This window comes from Halichoerus grypus, chromosome 6 (genome assembly GCF_964656455.1).
Source record: "Halichoerus grypus chromosome 6, mHalGry1.hap1.1, whole genome shotgun sequence".
In the NCBI taxonomy this organism is placed as follows: Eukaryota; Metazoa; Chordata; class Mammalia; order Carnivora; family Phocidae; genus Halichoerus; species Halichoerus grypus.
The window spans coordinates 20,320,291-20,344,434 of NC_135717.1; the positions used below are offsets into that span (position 1 = coordinate 20,320,291).

Consider the following 24,144-nt stretch of genomic DNA (forward strand, 5'->3'; position numbering starts at 1 on the left):
GAGCAGAAATCAAGAGTCCGATGCTTAATCGACTGAGCCACCCAGGGGCCCCTGCAGATTCTTTATGTACTTCAACTCCTATTCTTCTAATGACCTCAGAATCCGACAGGCTCCCCTTTCACAGATAACAAAGCTGAGGCTCTGAGTAGGCCCCATGGAGAGCTGGCATTTGGGCAGGAACACAGGTAAATCCGCAGGATACTGTGACCAAAGTTCAGGGAGATGCAAAGTGCAGGCAGAGCGGTGACTCAGATGCAGAGGCGTAGTGACAGGGATCCAGCGAGGGTGGCTCCTGGTCAATCCTGAATTCCCCACCAAGAGTCCGACTCGGGCTGAAGGCCAAGGCAGCCACTCTGCTGATCTTGGTCCCGTCTTCACTTTTTCTCACTGAGGCCCACAAACTCAGGCACACAAGAATCCCCAAAGGAACCAAGTTCAATTTCCCAAGTCTCCACCACATTCTTTCACCCAGTTCAGAACCTTCAGAAATTCAGAGGAAACAACAATCCTTATAGATTAGGAACGAACAGCTTTATGGCAACAATGACGTTCTGATACAAATAACTGCATTATCCACGCGGTGTGACGGACACAGGCAGCAACCCGGTGTGGATCTCGCGGTGTCCTCACACTCACTGCTCAAGCTGCTGGCCTGCAGGAACGGCCTCCGCTCTACCCGAGAGAGGCCCATCCACTCCCCTGAGCACCTCCATCCTTCTCATCCACAGCCTCCTGTTTCTAGTGACTCATGGCTCCCTCTCTTGTCCTTCAGATCCATCGCTGGTGCTTCCCTTATACGGAACACAACATCTATGTCGTTTAATGAATGTGTCCCTCGCTGCTCTCAGACCCCTGAAATTCCCTCCTCATCCCTCCCAGAGCACAGAATATGGTCTCTGTACAGTGTGCATGCGCATACCTGCTGTGCCCAGCTTTTGGAGAAGAGCGGCTCTCCTTCACCACAAAGGGCCCTGCCGACCACCTCAGTGTGAGTGAAAGACAAAGTCCATCAAAGGCGTCTCCTGAGCAACCTGAAGAAAGTGATCCTGTCCTTAGCAACATTCACTCTCCCATAACATGAGAGGCCTGCATGCAGGACTGCTCTTCCTTATGGAGGATGCCCCAGCGTCTGCATCTGACCCACGTCAGAGAAAAGACGGAAGACCATCCCACTGGAAGTGACTGAGCAACATTCCAACAAACCGTCTACACCTGCCTCCAGCATCTGCCACTGTTTCTCATTCTCACCTCCCTTACCGGACAAGAGGCTTTCCCACAAGTATCCACTGACTGCCGAGGACAAGGGACAGACCCCTACCCTGATGATTAATCAAGGGACCATAGCCCTGCTTCAGGTGTTTCTATAACTAAGGAAATGAGAGCTCAAACTCAACACGCTGAAAACAAAGTGAGAGGTGTGTTTCATCCCACCCAGAACAACAACTGTGGACTCTGGACGTGCCCGACGGTAAGAAATATATGTCCGCCATTGTGCGATAGAGACGCTTCCTTCCCAACGACGGCACCTCCCCCCCCCCCCCCCCCCCCCGCTCAGTGTGTGCAAATAGCCAAGCACAACACCTGTATGTCCTGAGAAACCTCAGGATGTTACAGCGCCCCCTGGCGGTTTTCCCCTCGCAATGTCAAGGCCTCAGCACAAACTCAGCCTTTGCCCCACCAACTCAATAAGAAAGAAGACAATACACATTGTAAGTCAATTCATACGATTCATATCATCCCACCCTGTGCTGTAGGTTCGGGTGCAGGGTAAGGACGCAGAGACCACTGGGTGGGTGGAGGGAGGTGTGCCCCAGGGCCCCAGGATGGTGATGAAGGGGGATCCGTGGGGTACGGTGGACCCAGTGGGCCGGGTACAGGAGGGGGTCCTCTTGCATCCACAGGGTTCTGCAGAACAGAAACCAAAGGAATGTTGCTATGACAGACAGAAGCAGAACCCCCACCAACCTGAAACCCACAGAAGCAGGGGTCAGCACCTGGCCCTCTCTTCACCCTGAGCTTCCAGGGAGCAGAGCACCAGTGCCACTAAACCCTAGTCCCCCTCTTGGTGCCACCACACACTCAGGGACCAGGGAAGGAAAGAACGTAGTGTCCCCACACATCACCATCCATGTCTGAGAAGGTGGGACGTCAAGTCGTCTTCTCCTACCAGGTGACCAGAGGCCACAAGAAACGGCCCATAAGCAGCATATGCCAGACAGGCAGGCATCTGCGTCCAGGCCCACTCTGATCCCCTCGTCCAGTGTGGCCCCAGAGGCTTGCCATGTGACTCAGTGAGAACAAAAACACGCTGAGAAGTCCGGAGAAGCCCAGTGTCCACACGTGGAATCACAGCCCCTCGTGGGTCCAACTGCTTCCCACCAGCACCCGCCTGACCCTGCTCCGCTTCCCTCCCTGACAAAGGGGTCTTCTTCTACTCTCCCAAGTGCTGTCCATGGCCACAGACACCGCTCAGGAGACAGGAGTTTCTGGAGTCCTGCAGCGGACCGGGAAAAGTGCTGAGAAGAACACGATCCCGAGGAGTTCGTGAGACCCAGCTCTGTGGATCTGCGTCACCGGCATTCCGATGCTCCTCAGCTCAGGCACAGAGCAAATGCGTAGTCGTAGTCCTTGGCGCCGAGAACCACTGAGGGGCCGATTCTGCATCCCCGGATGCAAACCAATGTGTCTGGAGAGCAGGCGTCACCCTCCCAGGATGGATCAGGAGAGACGCTATCAGTTGGCACAGCCACCAAAGCGCATCAGAACCCGCTCACGGGAGCACGACTGAAACGTGTGTGAGCCGTGGGCCCTGCAGGGAGTCACCGGGATTCCCTCTTCACGGCTGTGCTCCGGGGGGCGTTTTCGACCACACACCTGGCCCCTGGCAGAGTTCACCTTCATCTCACCCAGGGTGCAACTGGAGGGATTCCGGGTCGCGTCTTTACCCACACAGATGGAACGCACGTGAGGTCACAGCTCACCTTCTCCACCAACACTCACAGCTGCCCAAAGCACGTGGCACAAAGTGTGAGGCAGGGCATGGCTTTTCCCGTTTCCAGCTGTGAGGATTACCGCAGACATTCTCCCAGCTTAGTCTCCTGACCCGAAAACCAACACCACTACCGCTCTCGCGGGAAAGCAAACTGCAAGGAGTCAGCGGGACTGGCCGACTTCAGTGTGGAGTGAGATACTGCTCTCCTCCAGGAGTTTACACACACACACACACACACACACACACACACACACACACACACACACACACACAAGGGCTGGGTCCTTCTCTCCTTCATTTCTAAGCACCTGGAGCTTCAGGACGCCCCGCGGAAGGTGATGATTTGGAAACAGAGAAGTCTGTAGGCTCCGAATGAAGACTTGGCATATTGAAAGGTCAGTGACACCACACACAGATCCCAGGACATACCCAATAGACACAGGTCAGGACAGGGTGCTGCCCAGACAGGAACAGGATTCCAGAAATGGTTACAACTGAGGAAAGACACAGTATTTACCTGGTCCTTCTGTGGGACCTTCTTGGGCGGGGTGCCGCTGTTGTCCCCTTGAGTGCCACAGGTTTCTGAATACGACCGAAGCCCTACAAGGGACGGAGGTGGATTCAGACTGGCCTTGACCATGCAGGACGTAAGCCAACCCTCTACACCTGCCCCACCCTATTCCACTCTCTCCCACTCCCACATCCCTTCCAGATTCAGAGCGTTTCTCACAGGTCTCCTCTCACCCCTTTGGACAAAGGAGACACAAGTCCCCCACACCTGAGGATGTGATCAGTCCACCCAGTGACAGATGTTTTCAGAGCTAATGAATAACACTGGACAACTGGGGCCTCCACAAGTCACAGTGATTTGAGGTTGTGCTTCATCCATCCCAGGGCCCAAAACATTGTGTCTGGGCAGTGCCCATGGGCAAAGCTTTTATGTCTGTCTTTTGCAAACTGTCACTTTTCCTCTCGATGGCGGACACCTGCTGCCCATTTCTGTAGGGTGAAACAAGACAGTCCATGAAATGGATGTCCACAGAAAGGTGAGGAATGCTACTATGTCCTCACTCAGGTCAATCCTTGCATTGCAAAGCCTTCTGGTACCTCCTCTACATCTTCTCCACCAACAGAAGTCCTTAAACTATGAATAGGCTTTACGATTCACGTCATCCAATTCAGATCATCTTACCATGTGTAGCAGGAACGAGCTGTGCTTGAGGCCCCCATGTCCACCCATGTGGAGGAGGTGGAGGTGGCCCATAGCCAGTGAAGCCTGGTAAACCCTGCCCCATGTGGTAGGGCATATGGGGGGGCCTTGGAGCATGAGGAAACCCTCTCACATCTGTACCGACCTGCAGAACAGAGGAGAAAATATCTGGGCAAGACACACAAAAGTTGCAACACCAAGAGCTGAAACCCAAGAGAGCTCTCAGCATCCTGCTCCTTCTCCAATACCATGTTCCAGGAGAGCCACATCGTGCTAGAAAACTTTATCCCTCCCAATAGCTGCCTACTATAATAAGGGGGGTGGGGTGGGGAAGGAGAATGGATGTTACAGGAATAACCTACTGTCACCAAACATCACTACCCATGTCTGCCAACGTTCACTACCAAGAAATAGTGTCTTAAAGGGTGAAAAGGGATCACTGGAAACGAGTAAAGCAGCCCACACTCCAGACACGGAGGCATTGACATTGTGGACAACACTTCATCGTTCCTCTTCAACCACCGCAGAAGATTTGGGTTTGTTAAGAATAGACAGAATGTGGGGCGCCTGGGTGGCTCAGTCGGTTAAGCGTCTGCCTTCGGCTCAGGTCATGGTCCCAGGGTCCTGGGATCGAGCCCCGCATCGGGCTCCCTGCTCAGCGGGCAGCCTGCTTCTCCCTCGCCCACTCCCCCTGCTTGTGTTCCCTCCTCGCTCTGTCTCTCTCTGTCAAATTAATAAAATATTTAAAAAAAAAAAAAAGAATAGGCAGAATGTGGTGAAACTGAATGCCCTTTCTCCACAAGGGATCTGAGCCACTCGAGGTGAATCCCTTGCCCGCAAAGCCCCTGACTGTCCCCACCTGCCTCACTTCCTGACAAAGCGGTCTTCTACCCTCTGCAGTTTCTGTCCAGGCCACAAAGACCCTTGAGGAATTAGGGGCCTGTGGTCTGATAGTGGACCTGGAAAAGGGTTTTCCCAGAGGAACATGATACCAATAGCCCTTATTTACGTGCAGCGGCTGTGTTTTTCTTAAAACACAGTCTTCGGAATTTTCCGCACACTGAGTTCCAGAGCAATTTTGTCCAGTGGGAAATTAAGATGGGAAGGCTAAATAACAGAATTCACAAAAATGTTTATGTTTTCTGATGGACAACTCCAGAACGTGTGATGAGAGAAGAAACCAGCTCTCACAGTGACATAAGACCAAAAAGACCTGCTCCTAGAAGCCCAACTGAAGGGCTTGTGAGGCCCGGGTCATGCAGCTAATCACCGACATCCCCCCTTCAGATCGTGTGTGCCAGTACACCCAACAGCTTTGGAAATTCACAATAGTCGTCGAAAGGGTACAAGTAGAGGGATTCTGTACAGCATTTTTACCAGCAGAAGTCAAACAGGGATGACTTATGAAACTTGCCCTATCTAAGAACATGCCAAACTGCAAAACAGGCAATATAAAATGAAGAGAGAGTTTCCCCTAGTTTCCAGTTGTGAGGATTACCACAGACGTTGTCCCAGGTAAATCATCTAACCCCAACATGAACACTACACCAATCGCACCTGATCGTAACCTACTGACTGGCAGTCAGGCCGGCCAGAGACTTCACTGTGGAGTGACGTGTCATCCTCCTCGAGCTAAGTCCCCGCCCGGGCACTGTGGGTGGGCAGGGGTCGACTCACACACACACTCACACACACACACACACACACACACACACACACACACACACAGTGAGCGCCCTGCCATCCTTCACCTCTAAGCACCTGTGGCTTCAGGAGGTGCCACCGAAGGTGAGGATCTGTAATGGAGAAGCCTGTCAGCCCCTGGGTGAACTGCTTGTATTTTGAAAGGTGAACGACACCACAGACAAACCCTAACCCACCCAACAGACACAAGGCCAGGACAGGGTGCTGCTCAGAAAGGGAGAAGTTTCCGGAACACCTGGTAGAGGCCACAGTAGTTACCTTGCTCATCCCTGGGTCTCTAGGAGGCTCGGTGCCCCTGTTCCCCATGGGAGACCCACCAGTTTCAGCATCAGACCAAAGCCCTAGAACAGACGGAGGTGGATTCAGACCAGCACCGACTGTGCAGAATTCAAACCCACCCTCCAAACCCGCCCCTAACACGTTCCCCTCTGTCCCACTCTTGGGTCCCTTCTCAGACACACAGCATTTCTCAAATGTCTCTGCTGACCCCTGAGGACAAGGGGGAGACCTCTGCCTCTCCCCCTCGAGGATGGGACCACCATCGCCCAGCTTGCTTCAGGTGTTTTCATAGCTAAGGGAACGCCAGTAGACTGCTCTGGGGTCAACCAGCTAAAAATGGAGAAACCCTCAACATGAACGGCATGCATTCTTTTCTCAGGCCGCCAGTTGATGGTTCAATCCTTCAGTCTATAGATGAGGCCTAGCATGTGTGACTGGCTATTACGTAAATATTTAAGAGAAGAATTGGAGTAGACTAATCGTACAGTCAGGAGCAAAGTAAAAATAGGCAGATTGAGAAGTAAAGCTGTGGCTTTATACCGATAACATTAGAGGAGTAAAATGCATGACTTTCACGGATTAATAGACTACTGTAGATGACAAATAAAACAAAAATCAAGGAACCTCCATAAAGAGTAAATAAATGCCATTTTTCTCAATTTTTGTTTTTTTCCAAAAAGTCTTCACCGTTGCGTCAAGGTGGGAAGGGAGCTCGGGCTCACAACTCCTCCAGGCTCAGCTCTTCAGTAGGTGGGTGGTAGAGGGGGTGGGAGGGTCTGCAGTCAGGGGAGGGGCATGAGCTCCACCTGTCACAGGGACAGGTGCCCTGCTGCCGGTGGGCACCTGAGGAAAGCACCCTCCTGTCACCCCTTCAGACGACCTGCTGTCCTTAGGTAGTGCTCGTGATTCTCTCCAGGACACACAGTGATCACCCACAGGAACGGGAAGGACATCGTGTGCTTTCCCAGCAGAGATCAGGCTGCTGCATTTCACAGCACGCTCCCTACCTCTCCGCACACGGTTCTGTGTCTCAGGTCTTCCCGGCATCGGTTCCTGCCTCATGGATCCCTCAGGCAGCATCCCTCTCCTCATCATGTGCAATCTTGAATACAGAAAAAGAATGGACGTCTACAAGAATTACAACACCATGTCCTCTACTAGACACTAAACAGCTTAGCCTTGACCCCTCAAGACACCCAGAAAAGGGCACGTCAAACTCGCACACCTGTGTCTCACGTAGGCGTTCTCCCTGCTCTGCTGCACTATCTTCCTCTCCCAAACCCGAGCCTTAGTCTGGGGGAGAAAAACACATCCGCCTTCAGCTGTGCCGGACTGTGCCCCAAACGAAGAGGAGGAAAAAGAAAACACTTACCCAGTTATCTAGAGCACTTCTCTCATGAGCTGCGATCTGAAAAAGTCAACACACCAAGAGCCCATGTTCAGGGATCTAAGGGCCACTTCCATCACCTGCAGGAGGCGCGAAGGGGCCTGGATGTTGGGGCACAACTCAGGTTACCTTGTGTTTGAAGGTGAGCTCTGCCTCCCGCAGCTGATCTTGCAACGCTCCGACTTCTCGCCTGTGAGTTATAATTGCTTTCGTCAGATAACACCCAATATTGGCTGTGATTTTAAATCATCTGCCCACGTGGCCATTCTCCTCTTATCTGTCCCCTCATACAATTGATCCTGACACAGGAAACACTTTTCACATGGTTATAATGCACAGTAGGATCAAAGCTATTGTTACCTCTTTTCCGTAATCGTTTTTCTTCCCCTGCAGGGTTCAGAGTTGACATAATTTCCTTACCCATTTTCAATCTTTCCCTAATTTATCACATGACAAGTGTGCCATCAAGTGTGCTGGGAAACTTCTATCCTCGCCATGGTTCCCAGGGTTGCAAAGAGCAGCGCCATCAGATGGCACTACCGGCTTTATGGGTAGGATTCATGCTACGACAAAGTGCTTTCCTCAAGATTAGGACAACTGACACCACCCCCAGGGACGATGGCGTGGAAGAAGTTTCCACAGAATCAGACCAGCGCTGGGGATCAGGACATGTTTAGTAATGAAATGGTTTTGTTCTTTCTAGAGCTTCACTTTTTGTGTCTGTTAATTCTCTCTGGATATGCCTCTGAATTTTTGTTTCTATTACATGGGAATTGAGTCTAAACAATGAAGAAAAGTGAAAAATACGAAGTGAACAGGGATGTCAGGAGCCGCTAATATTTAGTGTCTGAACTCACTTGTACTTGTCCGTTTCTTCTTTGATTCCTTTCAGATTTTCCACGGCAGCTGACAGCTGACTCTCTGTTGCCTCGAGGTCACAGCAGGTCTTTGCGACCTTCCTAAGACAGGAAAGGTATAGACATGGTCCAGTAGCCAAGGTCCAGAAGTTCTACCGTCATTCCTCCCAGCACACTGGACGGCCTAGATTCCAGTGTCCCTCATAAATGCACAGACTGACAACACAAGGAGGGAAATGAACTGAAGGTCCCATTTAGGGTTCAAGAAAAATCAAACTCCGGATGCTGCCAAGTCCCTTACAATCGGAGCTGTCTTTACACTTCTCTACTTCATTATCAAGTCCTCAAGTAACATTGCAGTTTGTGTCCTCTCAGAGTTGGTCTTTTGTCGGAGACGGTGAAGGCTCCTTTCAGTTCAAAGTGAAAAACCAAGCCTGACCAACTATAGGATGAGGCGGGGGACCATCGTTAGTCGTACACCTCCACGGGGAGCCCTGATCCTCAGACCAAGGCTGTGCCTGACACAATGAACCCGAAAGGAAGCCTTCCAGAATATGGCTTCATCAGCATGGCAACTCACTCCCAGACATCTCTGGGTCTACAACTACAACCCCTGCCTCCTCCTTTGAAGAGGCCAATCTTAGTGGCGGCAATATGTCCTCAAGTGTAAAAGGCTGTGAACTGTCACATAGTCAGTGTGTTCTCTCCACGCAATAGATTTCAGATGGAAAACTATCAACTGCATGGAGTCAACCGACTTGAACAAGACTGAGTTCACTGATAGTGAAGGCAGCAACGTGCGATGCTTAGAAAGGCTGGTTTGCTGTGTTGCCCTCAGACTCTTTTGTTCATGGTGTTGATTGAAAGGGTTTCAACAGGACACCTGATTTACTCAAGATCACATGCAAAAAGACTCTTAGAAACGGAGTCAAAAGCTCCAGACAGAGAAAGACACATGCATTTGCTTCTGGTCTCTCAGGCAATCCTTCAGCAAATTCTTTCTGGAGCGGCTGTAATGGAGTGGCTCAGTTGTAAGGTGTAGAAGACAGAAAGGTGGTCAGGACACTGTACCCACCCCCAAAAGAAATTTCCAATGAACAGAACCAGGATGCCAATGACACAGAGCAGCCCCCACCCCCGCTGTGGGAAGGAATAACACAAAGCTGAGTCTCCAGGGAAGACAGGGAACAGTTTTGCTTTTCAACGTGAATGAGGGACTCGAAGGTCCTGATCTCCTCCTGAGAAAATCAAGGAAATACTGGACAAAAGAGCAAACTCGTGAGTGAATGCACCCAATTTCTAAAGAGTACATGAAGAAACACGAGAACCAGATGGAGAAGAAGGAAGCCTAGGAGAAGGCCAGCCTGGCAGTGGGAGCCAATCTCCCCAGGACACATCAATACATTCTGGAACAGGCAAGTGAACTGGAAAGAAGCTGAACAACTTTATGGGCATGGGCTTAGAAGGAAACGAGTCAAGTTCAGGGTCAGCCAGCAAAGGTGAGCCCTAGTGAAACCGCAGGCTTTGGCTGGGACCCAGGAGAGTTACACCTAAAAAAATCAGCTGGATGGGAAATACCCTGGCCTTCTTAGGGACTGGGCTACAGTGAGTGATGTCAGTTGTACACTGGATGAAGGGATCCAGGACTGCTGGAGCCCCAACCCACTTTCCACAAAGAAACTCCCAGTGTCTCTGCAGCAGGACAATTCCATTTTTCTATCCACATTATTGACCCAAGTCTCGTACTGAACCAAAAGTGACTGAATTCAGGGCTAATAAGAACATGGGATGACACGGAAACCAAAAGGACAATGCAGACAGACCCAGAGGGGATCCAGGTATCAAAGTTTTTAATGATGGTACCTTCCCTCTTCTACTCCAAGGAGTCACACAACAAGCGTGACAAGCAGTTAGAACACAAAGGGAAATGCAGGTCACACACATCAAGGCAGGAAGGGCAGGCACAATCCTACAGAATGCATTTGGCAAAAACACTCTAGAGCCAATTCTAAAAGAAATACAATCATCTAGACTGGCCGTCACAGAAATTCATACAATAGTATCTGTGGCAATTCACACAAGAATAGCTTACTCTTTGGCAGCCACTCGTCGTTGTTTAGAGAAATCCACCACGATATCCACTTTCCTCCTCAGTATTTTCAATTCGGCTTCTTGAGTGGTTTTCAAAGAACTCAGGGCATTGCAAAGGTCTTCCATCCATTGTTGATATTCTGGAAAGGATGAGTTTTCTTTTGTGTGTGTATGTGCACATGACCTGAGAACTTTGGTTTGATAGGGAAAGGAGAAGGGCAAGACCTTGAAGGCAGGAAGGCATTCTTTCCCTTCCCAATGCAAACTCATTGCCACCATATGGGGATTTCTTCCCCCAAAATAACATACCTTGCAGTTCTCGTTTTTTGGCCCTAAAGGCTCTCTGCTCTCCATCCTCGGATGCATCCTGGGCCTTTAAGACAGATATGAGAAAAGACATTCAGGAAATCATGATCACACAACAACGTGAGGGCGCCTAACAGGACAGGATCATGCAGTGCAACAAAGAAAGCCCTTAAGGCATAATAGAAGAAGGAGAAAGTAAGCAAAGTGGAAAAGAGTTCAAGTCAAAGAACTCACAAATGACTTTCTTAGTGGCTTTCATTCATATATATATCCATATACATACATATATACACATCTTCCCCTATTCACATTGAAAATGCTCCGTTTGGCATTAAGAGAGGAAGGGACTGTACAGTTGGGCCAGCCATCGCCCTTCATCGCTCAAGTATCTTGTGGGGATTTGCTACATATCTTGGAGGGCAGGGCTGAATGATGTGATCATTACCTCGCTGTGAAATCAACCATACTTCCCAGTCCTTATAAGAGCAAACCTCATCATGGTGGTTCTTTTTTTTTTTTTTTAATTTTTTTATTGTTATGTTAATCCCCATACATTACATCATTAGTTTTAGATATAGTGTTCCATGATTCATTGTTTGTGCATAACACCCAGTGCTCCATGCAGAACGTGCCCTCCTCCACACCCATCACCAGGCTAACCCATCCTCCCACCCCCCTCCCCTCTAGAACCCTGAGTTTGTTTTTCAGAGTCCATCGTCTCTCATGGTTCATCTCCCCCTCCGATTTCCCCCCCTTCATTCTTCCCCTCCTGCTATCTTCTTCTTCTTTTTTTCTTAACATATATTGCATTATTTGTTTCAGAGCTACAGATCTGTGATTCAACAGTCTTGCACAATTCACAGCGCTCACCATAGCACATACTTGTTTTCCTTTTGAAGGGAAGGTTTCTCCATTGGCAGGGAGAGGGGGGGAGATTCCATTTAGAAATAACCTCAGAAGTTTTCTGTTCTTCTTAGAAAGGTCTGCCTTCAAGTGAAACTATGTCCCCAGAGCCTAACTGGGCCTTTCCCAAAGACTAAGCAATAGAGGTGAGGGGGAAAGTCTCCACTCCAATGCAATCTCCTCCCTGTCTCACGTGGGAGTAAACTCAGTCTAACCCCACACAGATGAGTAGACAACCTCACCCTAACGTCCTATTTACCTCAGTTCCTTTACCAGAACAGGAGATCTAGCTTTCAACACAACCTCACAAGGCATACTAGAGGTAAAAACCACGCCAGCAAGCACTAGAATCACACTACCTGAGGCATCTAAGGCAGAGACGATGGCATCGGCAGGCTGGGAATTTCAAGTCCCTTCCATACCTGATCTTGGATCTAAGCAAAAAGGGGGCAGTAGGAAGAAGAGATGATGAATGTAAGCAGAGATACGAAACTCTAAGATTTTACTGGGATGCTGGACAACAGCATAACAGAAATCAAGAATGCCTTTGATGGGTTCATTAAGAGACTCAACATACCAGAGGAAAGAATCATTGTGCCTAAAGAATTTCCGGCAGAAACTTCCAAAAAGAAAAGCAAAGACAAAAATTAAAAAGACAGCACAGAAAATCCAAGACCAGTGGGACAATTACAAATCGTGTAACACACACATAATAGGAAAACAGCAGGAGAATGGACAGAGAGATAGTTGGAGCAATAATGACTGCGGATTTTCCTAAATTAATATAGCCACCAAATCGCAGATCCAGGAAGCTCAAGACAAGGAAAGCAGGATAAATACCAAAAGAAACACACAAACAACTAACACCAACGATGCCTAACCCAGAATGTTCAGTCACAGGTCCTTAAAGACAAAGAAACAATTCTGGAAATCTGGAGCAGGGCTTGGGTGTGGGTGGTGGAAGGGGGAAGGAGAGCAGTAACCCTTACCCAAGAGGCATAAGGATAAGGACTACATCACACTTCAGAAACCTTGCCATCAAGAAGGATGAAATGTTTAAAGTGTTCAAAGAAACATCCAACTAGAAACCTGTGGCCAGTGAAATGATCCTGCAAAACACACTACAGAGGAAGGAAAACCGTCGGGGATAATGATGGGAATGACGTCAACGGTAAAGATGTCAATTCTCCAAAAGACATAATAATTTCTCATGTGCATGCATTAACAACAGAGTGTCCAAGTACATCAGGCAGAAACTGAAAGAATTGCTGATGGAAACAGACGAATCCCTATTATAGCTGGGGAATTCAGAATCCTCTATCAGTCATTGACAGATCCAACAGATACAGAAATTCCATGAGAACACAGGTGAACTGAAAAGCATCACCGATCAGCTGGATCCATTAACATCTGCAGAATAATCCATTCAACAACCCAAGGAAAGACATTCTTCTCAAGTTCCCATGGAACATTCACTAAGAGAGGCCATATTCGGGGCCATAAGATACATCTGAACAACCAAAGGAAAAGAAATCACAGGAAGTATGTTCTCAGACCACAGACGACTCAAACTAGACATCAAGCACCGAAAGATAGCTAGAGAATGACCAAAAAATGGAGATGAAACAACACACTTCTAAAGAACACATGGGTTGGAGGGCAGGAGGGTGGAGGGATGGATGAAAGAGGTGAAGGGGATTAAGAGTACACTTATTGTGATGAGCACTGAGAAATGTATAGACTTGCTGAATCATGTTGTACACCTGAAACGACTACTACACTGTTGGCCAATTATGCTTGAACTTTAAAAAAAAAAGAACATATGGATCACAGAAGGCACTGCAACACAAATTTAAATCTATTTCAATCTAGGTGATCATCAAAATTGATGTATTAGAGGGATATTTCTATTACTGAATGGATATAAAAGGTCCAATGACTATAAAATTTTCTGCTTATGTATGAAGAACAGTATATATAAGCTACTTTAGTATACTTACAGCGAGGATGGTTCTCCAGATATAAATGAGAAGGACACAAACTCCCAAGGGGGCAGTGATAATGGGAAGTTTCCATAGAACTCCAACCCCATCAGGGCCAAGAGGGAAACGGCCAGGCACAACATGGACAAGCTGAAATAACACGTGAGACAATGAGGAATCTCAAAGATTTACAATGTCTCTGTCCCAAACAATCAACTTTACAAACCCTCAACCAGCCTCCCCCAGGTAAGCACACCTCTCAACTGCCTCCCCACGGAGGAGAAGGAGCACAGAGGAATTCCAAAGGAGCAGGGGCAAACTTTTGGGAGTGATGAGTGTGTTTACTATCTTACTGTGCTGATGGGTTTCACTGTGTTTACCTATGTCAAATATCAACAAACTCTATTCTTGAAAAAGGTGTTGTGATCATATATACATTATAGAACACTGAAGCTGTAGGAAAAATCTAATACGCAAATCTGAAGAGATTTGATTTTGCCTACAAACACATTGCAAATAAATTTTCTATAGCTAACAGAACTTAAGAATTTATAAGCCCACATAAAATAGACAAGATAAGTAAATGTAAACTTACAGTAGGTAAGAAGTCACTGACTTCTATTGTACATCCATGAAGGACCTGGATAAACTCCTCTGGAACCTTTCCAAAAATATGCCCGAAATTTATGGAAGAATGAGAGAAAGCAAGAATAAAAAATGTACTAGAGATATAAATGAGAATGTTCTATGGACAGATGTTTATCGATAAGGACATGAGTGAGAGAGAGACAGGAGGCTTCTATTAGAATAATATGGGATGAGTATTTCAACAAAAATAAATTACAATTACTGCTTAGTTTCTGAAAACAGTGATGTTTTCTTTCAATGCCCACTTTGCTTCAGAATCACAGCCCAAAATGTCAGATTTCAGGGGTACATGAAGATTTTCATGATCAGGTGATCTTGTTTCTTTTGATGATATCTGTGACATTTTAAATTACTTGAACACCTATCTCCAAAAGCCAGTGAAAGGCATTCATGTTCCTATTTCTCAGTATTGTAACTAAATCAGTCAAGACCAACTCTAATATTTAATTTTTTAAAAGATTTTATTGATTGATGTGAAAGAGAGAGAGAGCATGAGCAGGGGAAGGGGTAGAGGGGGACAGAAAAGAAGACTGCCGGCTGAGCAGGGAGCCCAAGCAGGGCTCAATCCCAGGACCCTGGGATCATGACCCAAGGCTAAGGCAGAAGCTCAACTGACTGAGCCACCCAGGTGACCATGAAATTTCATTTCTAAAAGAATACAAAATTCCTGGATATGGACACCAAAAAAAAGAACACATCTCATTTTACAAAAACTGGAGTTCCAAGTATTTTAGGAGACGAGACGCTCACAATGCAATTCATACTCATTCACACCAAGCTTGGATTGCGTGCAAACACAACTCTCTAGAAAGTACCCCTGAAATCTATAACATTGTCATCTTCAGCCCTCACAGCTGAGGTCACAAACATGTGTGCTGGTGGGAAACATACACGGTCTTTGAACAGCCGCTGTCTGAAAGAGAACATTAGCTATCTGCACAATGGTTGATCATGGGGATCAAATGCACAAAAGACAGAGGCCATCTTGTCACAAATGGAAAACACCCCCAGTTGTGGCCACGTGGTACGTCTGGCAGCTGTCGGGATGCTGACCAGTAGCTGACTCTTAACTAGATGACATCCAGTGGGGCCAATAACACTGGCTTCTAACAGACAATGGCCATGAGCAGGTGGAGGAGGGAAATGCAAGACCAGGTAGTTTATGCAAGAGCTCAGAGATGAGGGAGGGTGAGAAAGTCCAAGTGATCTATGAGATGCAGCCTCGGTAGAGGGGAATATTTCCAATAAAGACTACCAAGAAATTCCCTCCTTTGAAGACTCAAAAGAAACAGAATCGAGTCTCTTTTGACTGGAGGTATTCATGTGGGATGATTCTGCCTCAACACTAGGGTCCTTCCTGACTACTCCCACTTTGCAGAGCCCTCTCTAAGAATCTGGTGTAGGCCGGATCTAAAGAAGTCTGCTTATTTCTAGGGTGTTCCCTGTCTGTCTCTCTCTCCTGACGGTAAGGGTTTTATTTTTTAAGGAGTGAAATATCACACTAGGAACTAGGTATTTCTTTATATTAGGACAATCCTAAGGACATTCAGGAGCTTTTGACTTTGGGGAAATCAACACTCTGTACATACTGGGCCAAAGAATGGATAACAACTCATTCCCTTCCTGATGACATCAATCCATCAGATTTTCCTGGGACAGACGTCCCAGCAAGGTGCGGTCACTTGGTGTCTGCTGGGCTTCTCAGGGCTCCCGTGGACCTGGTGGGACACAGAGCCCCTGGGGACAGCCTCCAAGGCCAGAAGGAAAGGGCTGACTCAGAAGTTGTTACAAGTCAACCAACCAGGAAGCACAGAGCACAAAGGACACTTCACTGTTTAACACTCGAGTCCCAACACCGATGCCTAAGATACCACTGTTCCCAGGGCTGCCAAACTTCACAAATATGAACAATGTGCTGATATGAAATCAAAGTATGTAGAAGATGGACCCTAAACATACAAGGCTTGAAGCAGGATCTTCACTGGGCTTCCAGGAGTCAGTCTAATACCCGTAGCTCCTAGACATTAGCATTCCTGACATTTTCAAAGACAAGTTGAATGAGATCTAATGTACATATCATACAAGCCCCCTATTGAAGACAAAGAGCTCAATGGCTTTTCATATCTTCTCAAATCCTTCCTTCTTGACACCATAACCCTAGTATTTTCAGGTTTCCATGCTGCCAGAGCTGCTCTTTTTGGACCAAGCAGCACAGGCAGGACCCAGAACTTGATGTGGACGGCTGTGGCCACAGCCCCTTCAGGCTGACCGAGAAAACTGCCCTGCGGTCCTCGGTCTTCAGGAAGAACTGCAGTTCTTCTCAAGTTCCCACCAAGGACCCCATGAAAAAACTATTATTTCACCACCATGTGAAAGAACCCAGGAGGAACAAAGACACCACTAGCAGCTTTGAGTCACCGGGTGGCTCAGTCAGTTAAGTGACGACGTCTTGGTTTGGATCAAGTCATGATCTCATGGTCCTGAGGCTGAGCCCCTCTTCAGGCTCTGGACTCACTGCACAGCTGGCTTGGGATTCTCTCTCTCCCTCCCCCTCTGCCCTTCCCCCCCACACCTGTGAAGATACCAGTGAAGTGCCATGTTTACTCACATTTGGGTTTGGGGAACCGGGACAGCGGAGCAAGAGCACCAGGAACAACAGCCTCTGCACCTTCATGTCTTGGTCCTTCCAAGGGGTGCTGGGGCGTCAGGGAGGAGGTGGAGATGGGGGGTGGAGTGGAGGTAGGGATGGGTGGGGTAGGGAGGGGTGGGAAGGGGTGGGAAGGGGACAGGGCTTTAAGGAGGGTTGGGAGCAGGGTAGAAATAAAGGGTGGGATTGGGGAAGGCGTTTGTCAGGAGAAGAAGGGGTCAGCGACGGTGTCAGGGTCAGAGTAAGTACTCGAGGGGAGGTTCAAAAAGGGTAGTAGGTCAGCAAGTTAGGAAATCACTAGATCAGCAGGAAACAGTAGCAGGTGAAGGGATTGGAGGACGATACACTTTTCTCCAAGCCTTGCCCTGGTTGAACCGTTCCTTAGCAACCCAGAGGCTTTATACTCTCTCTCAGCCAGTCATCTGCCTTTGCCCCTGCTAGATCATAATGGACACCCCGCGTGACCTCATACTTAAAGAGCCCCTTCCCAACTGGCGCCCCACCACGTGCCATCCCAATAACAGGTCCTCTCTGGAACTTTGGCCATCCTTCTTGTTTCTGCTCCCTCCCAACCCGGGTCCCTGTTCCCCTCTTCTGGGCGCTATCTCCTTCCTTCCAGAACGCCCATCCTAGAGCCATTGGCTGAACAACATATAAAGCAAAGGAGGACAGAACTGCAACAACAAGCAAATACACAAGCAGAGTGGGAGGTTTCAACCCTCTCTCAGTGACTCAAAGCACACAGAACATCCATAACATGTAGACCTTGATAGCAAACCATCTGAATCCCACAGCTATCTCTGTATGTCTGTCCACATCCATATACCACTGTGGAGGACACATTAACTTTAGGCATATAGGGTACACTTACGAAAATGCACCCGATCTATTTTGGCCATAAGGGACATTTCAGTATGTTTCAGAGGCATGAAATCACACAGAGCATGTTGCGGTAATAGAATGTGCTAGAAATCATGGATAAAAAGCTCACTAGAATTTCCCATATGTTCAGAAATTGAGAAGTACCTCTATAAATAAAATAGGAGTAAAGAAATCCCAAAGAAAAACCTACCTTGGAACCGAATGAAATAAGCATGAGAAAATTGTAATCAAGTATGTCTTCTGGGCTGGTATATCCTGGGATATTAGTATGAGAAGACTGTATGGCCTCAAAATCATCCCTAATTGACGGAGACATTTTAACCTCAAACAGCGGTAGATCTGTCACTTACCTATGTGACCCTGCTACACACTAGCTTGGGCTTTACGTTATGAACCTCACAGGGGAAACAATCCAAGCTGACTCTCATGGGATCTCTTGGGACCTCCAGGAATGAGAGCATTTTAAGAGAAAACATTCACCAGCTTCTCTCCCGGGGGATCCAAGACAACACCCAGAGAGCTGGCAGCTCCAGGTGTGCTGGGCAGGGAGAGCCAAGCAGGTGGGCAGGGCTAGGGACCCAGGTGACTAGACAAACCCCCTGTGATCATCTCTCTTGGGCCCTGTCCTGAGCTGAACTTCCTAAACTGTTTCTCTCTAGGACTAACACAATGTTTCCCCAACTCATTCAGGTCCAAGGCAGCTGAAAATCAATGCTCTACAAACCACCACTTATTGTGTCAATTTCTTGTCAACAGGAACCATTTTAGCACTGCTAAAATAGGAACGCAGTATCTTAACATAAATATAAAGAAACCATAAAAAACACGCAAACAAAAACAAAACAAGGATAGCAAAATATTTGTATGAAATTCTGTTTAGATGCTGCTGCCCGCTTCCAGAGCCCCAGAGTTGGGTGGTCCTGGTTATAGAAGGAGAGACCAGCTACAGAAGGGGTGGAGTCAGACTAGCCCAAAAGTGAACAGGAGAGAGGCCCAGCCTCTAAGGGGGACTAGGGAATTCCAGGAAGGATGGCCGGGGTCACCCTGATTATAAGTGGAACAGGGAGCAGGGAAAGAAGAAGCAGTGAACAGAGTTTGGGGGCCTCGAACAGGTGAGATCACTCGTGGAGGTGAGGAAGTGTCCCCAAAGCCAGCGTCAGCCTCCCGTCTACGAAGCCCTTCGTGGCCCCTGGAAACAGGGCCGGGAGCCTAGAGTGTGAGATCCAGCTGTGCTGCTTACCAGCTGTGTGATCCTGGGCTGGTTTCCTTCAGTGAGCTGGGGGCGTCCAAGCCTGTGTCCATAACTGTGCTGAGGACAAGCGGAAGCCACGTGCTGAGCACCTATGGACATGAGCAGCATCATCTCCATGGGGCAAGTGCCTTCCCAGATGCGGTGCCTCACGTCCATAGGTGCTAAAGGCGACACTGGTGACAAGCACAGGTCCCTCCTGTTTCAGGCCTGTGCTAAGCCCTGCCCTTTGCACACATCGTCTCTCGGGCTCCAGATGGCAGGAGGACCTCCTAGTGCGGGGAGAGCTCCGGGCCCCTGGGGAGGCTGAGGGATTCCTGGGCCCTGGGGAAGGGTGAGTGACTGGGGGACCCTACGGAGGGCTGGGGAACGGAGCTCCTGGGCTCCATGGAAGGAATGGGGGATTGGGCACCCCGGAAAGGGCTGGAGGAGTCTTGCAAGATTCCTGGGTCCCCACAGGGCAGATCCCTCCCACACCTAAGCTGGTGCAGGCTGGGACCTGGAAGCAGCAGCATACAGAGGCAGCAGATCCATGGGATGCTGGATGGAGCGGTGAGGAATGGTCTGGCAGGCAAGTGGAATCACCAGGCTGGGCTGCCCTCGGCGCCTTCCCCCTTCCCCAGCCACCTCACTAGCTCTGGCCCTGACCTCACCCTCCAGCAGGGCATGGGCAAGCCAGGCAGAGGTGGACACCTGGGGCCAAGGAAGGGTCCCTCCCCAGACCTCTGTGTTGTGCTTGTTGAACAGACAAAAGGAGTCACCCAAGGACCCTGGAACCAGGGGGGAGAATCTGGCCCCAGAGTCCTCTCCAATGGGGCTTGGGGAGAATCATGGAGGGACAGCATTTAGCACTGGTTCATTCACAGAATAAAAGCACAACACGAGTCCCCTTGGATGCTGATGTCAGTTTATTACCCCAGCCACATACTGGGCGCTCACTCGGGGACTTGGAAGCAGGAGAGTAACGGATAGTAATTTAAAAGAACAAAAATGCTGGAATGTGAGCACTCCTGATGCTCTTAAAATCAATGTCCAACACTCCCCTCCTCACCCTCCCCATAGTGAGGAAACTGAGGCAGCCAGGGATGTGGCGAAGAAGACACAGTGGTTTCTGAGGCTTTTGCTAATTCCATCTGACCAAACTCCTTGTTCCGAAGGTCACTTCTTTTAATCTTGCCCGTGACGGTTTTGGGCAGCTCTGAGACAAATTCCACCTGGTCAAGGATAAAGCAAACCCATCCCAACTTAGTCCTGCTGTCATTTCTTACCAATGCCCCAGGCTCCTCCTCTGCCCCTGCACAGTCCCCCAGACGGGCTGGCACCATGTGGCGGCCCCAATAGGCTCCACCAAGGCATGTCAGGGTGTCCCCTGACCCGGGAAGTTGGATGCAGCCCTGTGACGTGCTCTGACCAGTGAGATGTGAGTGGGAGTGAGGCGTGCCACCTCGAACAGAACACTTGGGACAACTGGGTCTGGCATCCACTCTGGCCATCTCTTCTAGCACCTGGCAGTTACCTATGGTGGGTGCTCCTTTATCCTGGTCCCAGGAAGACCATGCGGACATGTGGCAGGAGCAAGAAAGATACTTCCCTAGTAGGAGCCACTAAGACGAGGGGCTCCTAGTTCCTCACAGTAACATCAGCCCATCCTAACTGGCATGCAGCCTCCAGTCTACTCTCTAGGAGGCAGCAGAGCCTTACACGTGAAGGACGAACTCCGTTTTCAGATACACTGGCTTTGAGTTCAGCTCTGCCCTTTTCTTCACTCCAACCTCCGGCCATTTACTGTGAGTCTCTCAGCCTCCCCCATTTCCAGTCTGACAAATGGATGCTTATGCCATCTCAGGTTTGGGGGGGGATTAAATGAAATAATAATTCATGTAAAGCTTTGAGTCCAGTAAATATTCACCACACATAGTAAATGTTCAATAAATATTAGCTATCTACCTTTATGTCTCAAAGGTAAACACTCAGAAAGCTCAGTAACGTATTATTACAAAAGAAGGACATGTTCAATTTTTGGCACACATATCCTTTCCAACTTTGTTTTTCAACAAGTAGGATAATATATATATTCATTCACAGCTTTTTTTCTCTCAATAAGATACTGTGCTATTTTCATGTTACAAATAAAAGGTCTGCATCAACTTTTTAAATTATATAATATCAAATACCACAAATAATTTAATCATTTCTCTATCATTGATCATTTTCATAAGTTGCACATGGCATGGAAAACAAATGAAGTAGAATAAAAACTATCATAATGTAGACTAGAATAAATATTACTTTGTTAACTTTCCTTTGTTATGGATCTCTCTCTATATATTGGGTTGCAAGTTAAAATGTATTTCTTACTACGACTAATATTTAAAAAAAAAAAGTGTGGCATCTGTTGATTTGAATTTCTTCTTCAGATTTGGAAAGATGACAAATAGACTTCAGGAGTCCCTGGCTGGCTCATTGCTTAAGCCAACTCTTGATTTTGGCTCAAGTCATGATCTCAGGGTCATGAGATCAAGCCCTGTGTCAGGCTCTGTGCTCATCGGAGAGTCTACCTGAGATTCTCTCTCTTCCTCTTCCTCTATTTCCATCCTCTCTCTGTCTCTCAAAAATAAATAAATAAATCTTTTTTTCTTTTTTTTTTAAAGAAAGATTACAAATAAACTTCTTGGATATTTCTAGGCACTTGTCTGATTTTTTATGTAGGTTGACTTGCCAGCCACGGATTCCTTTTCATTTTCTGACACAGGATAGAGGTTCCCTCTGATTGAGTTGGAGCCCCCCCAAATCCCTAATTTGAATGCTTCCTCAGTAGAGAAAAATGCTCATTCCATGGGCTACATCAGCTTCACCTCAGCGACCCTAGGAGATTTGGGGCAGCAGAGCCCAGGGCCCACTGGAGGGGACCAGACCCCATCCCTCTGCCCTCACTCACCTTCCTGGGGTACTTATACGGGGCTGTCACTGACTTCACATGCTGCTGCAGCTCCTTGGTGAGCTGGTCCCGGCCATGGGAGAGGAATTCCGGGGTCAGGACAATAAATGCCTTCACCACCTGCAGCACAGAACCAGAGTGGAGGCTCAGGGGGAGTGGCAACCAAGTGTAGAGTCTAAAAAGTAAATGTGTATTAAGTAAATGGAAAAACAAGTTGACAGTTGAGCCTCTGGAAAAGAACAGGACCAGTGTCCATACTTCCAATTTCTACTCTCTGCCTTGGAAAATTACTTCACCTCCCTCAGCCTCCATGTCCTTCTCTGATGTGGGGACAGCACGGCTTCATTCCTCAGGGCATGGCTCTCAAGATTCATCGAGATCATTCATATAAACCACGAAGCTCGTTTCAACTGATTTTTATTCCTATCATTATCATCACCATTTTCACTATTATTGTAGGTAGAGTTCTGTGGGCATTAAATCAATGGTGGTGATTAACTGCGTTCCTATTATTCGTGTCGCTTCTACAGGGCACAGGGCCTTGTCCAGAGTAGGTGCTCAGCACACAGTGAATCAATGAATGCTTGCTCTGGAGCCAGACTGCTCAGATTCCCATTCTGGCTCCACCACTTAACAGCTTTGTGATCAGGCAACTTATTTAATCTCCTTATGCTTGTTTCTTTCTCTGTAAAAAAAAGGGTCTCAGCGTCCTTAATTAATGAGGGAAAATGAGCCTGCAGGTAGGAAGAGCTCAGTACCTTGCAGCCCCAGCTGCGAGCCACATTCACAAGCATCGTGTTCTGTCACACATGGTTGAGGCCACACTGCTCTCTGGTGGCCACACAGGGTAAATGCACATGCATACCCCAGGCCCTCCCTCCACCCTTTGTGGCCTGTGAAGTCTCTATGGACAGATCCCTTGTGAATTTGAACTCTCTTCCCTTGTAGGTTAAGGACCTTTGTTCCCTTGTTGCTTTCAGGATTCTTTCCTTTTCTGTGTAGTTCATGAATTTGACTATGATATGCCTTGGCAATGGTCGGCTTTTGTTGAATTGAATGGTAGTTCTCTGTGCTTCTTGGATTTTGATGTCTGTGTCCTTCCCCAGATTAGGGAAGTTTTCAGCTGTAATTTGTTCGAATAAACCTTCTGCCCCTGCATGTCTCTCTTCGTCTTCTGGGATTTCTAGGATATGAATGTTATTACATTTTAATAAGTCACTGAGCTCCCTAAGTCTACCTTCATAGTCCATTACCTTTCTCTCCCTCTTCTTTTCAGCTTCGTTATTTTCCATAATTTCTCTTCTATATCACTGATTTGCTCCTGTGCTTTGTCCATCCTCATTTTGATGGCCTTCACTGCATCTCGGTGATAGCATTTTTAATTTCAGCCTGACTAGATTTTAGTTCTTTTATCTCTGCACTAAGGGATTCTCTAGTCTCTTCTATGCTTTTTTCAAGCCCAGTTAGTCTCCTTATAATCATTGTTTTAAATTCGAGTTCAGACATCTTACTTATATCTGTCTTGATTAAATCCCTGGCCATGAATTCTACCTCGTGTTCTTTCTTTTGGGGTGAATTCCTCCACCTTGTCATTTGTCCAGAAAAGAAAAGAAGAAAGAGAAAAAAGAACAAAAAAGTGGGGGTGGGGGGTGGGGGTGGGGGTGGAGGAGGAAACAAGGAAAACAAAAAACAAAAAACAAGGAAACAAAAAATAACTAGACCCTGGATGTGTTTAGGTCTGCTTGTTAAAAGACTCTAGATCCCAAAATAAAAAATTAAAAGTAAACCAAAAAATTTTAAAAATATATAAACTATATATGTAAAAATAAAAATTAAAAAAATTATAAAAGGAATTGGAAAATAGAAGAAAATAAATGAAAAAAAAGAATAAAAAAGAATAAAAGTAAAAAAGGAAGGTAGATCCTATTTCCCCTAGAGCTGAAGCTTTGCAACATTCTATGATCAATAAACTTGGTGCCAGCTAGCTGTTTGTGCTGGTCTTCTGGGGGAGGGGTCAGTTGTGCTGATTCTCAGGCTGACTTGTTTCAGTGGAAATGGTCTCCATGGCA

The 24,144-nt window shown here is 47.7% G+C and overlaps 2 protein-coding genes across 2 annotated transcripts in view; both read right to left on the minus strand.

Annotated features, from left to right (window-relative positions):
- Window positions 1-1,707: 1,707 nt before the first annotated feature.
- On the minus strand, window positions 1,708-18,222 carry LOC144382242 (uncharacterized). Its single transcript, XM_078074673.1, has 13 exons — window positions 16,968-18,222; window positions 13,730-13,861; window positions 10,830-10,893; window positions 10,522-10,660; window positions 8,430-8,531; window positions 7,702-7,762; window positions 7,558-7,593; window positions 7,411-7,478; window positions 7,193-7,287; window positions 6,165-6,247; window positions 4,185-4,347; window positions 3,510-3,592; window positions 1,708-1,905 (listed from the first exon to the last, which is right to left on the minus strand). The coding sequence occupies exons 1-13, from the start codon at window positions 17,031-17,033 to the stop codon at window positions 1,729-1,731; spliced, it is 1,269 nt and encodes a 422-aa protein (XP_077930799.1). The 5' UTR covers window positions 17,034-18,222; the 3' UTR covers window positions 1,708-1,728.
- A 1,805-nt stretch (window positions 18,223-20,027) lies between these two features.
- Window positions 20,028-24,144, minus strand: part of LOC118540957 (acyl-coenzyme A synthetase ACSM3, mitochondrial-like) — a 34,158-nt gene continuing 30,041 nt past the window's right edge. The window contains exons 3-4 of the mRNA XM_078074674.1: window positions 22,076-22,195; window positions 20,028-20,351 (exon numbers count right to left, since the gene is read on the minus strand). Of these exons, the coding sequence (XP_077930800.1) occupies window positions 20,163-20,351; window positions 22,076-22,195 (309 nt within the window). The 3' untranslated portion in view covers window positions 20,028-20,162. The remainder of the gene's footprint in view (window positions 20,352-22,075; window positions 22,196-24,144) is intronic.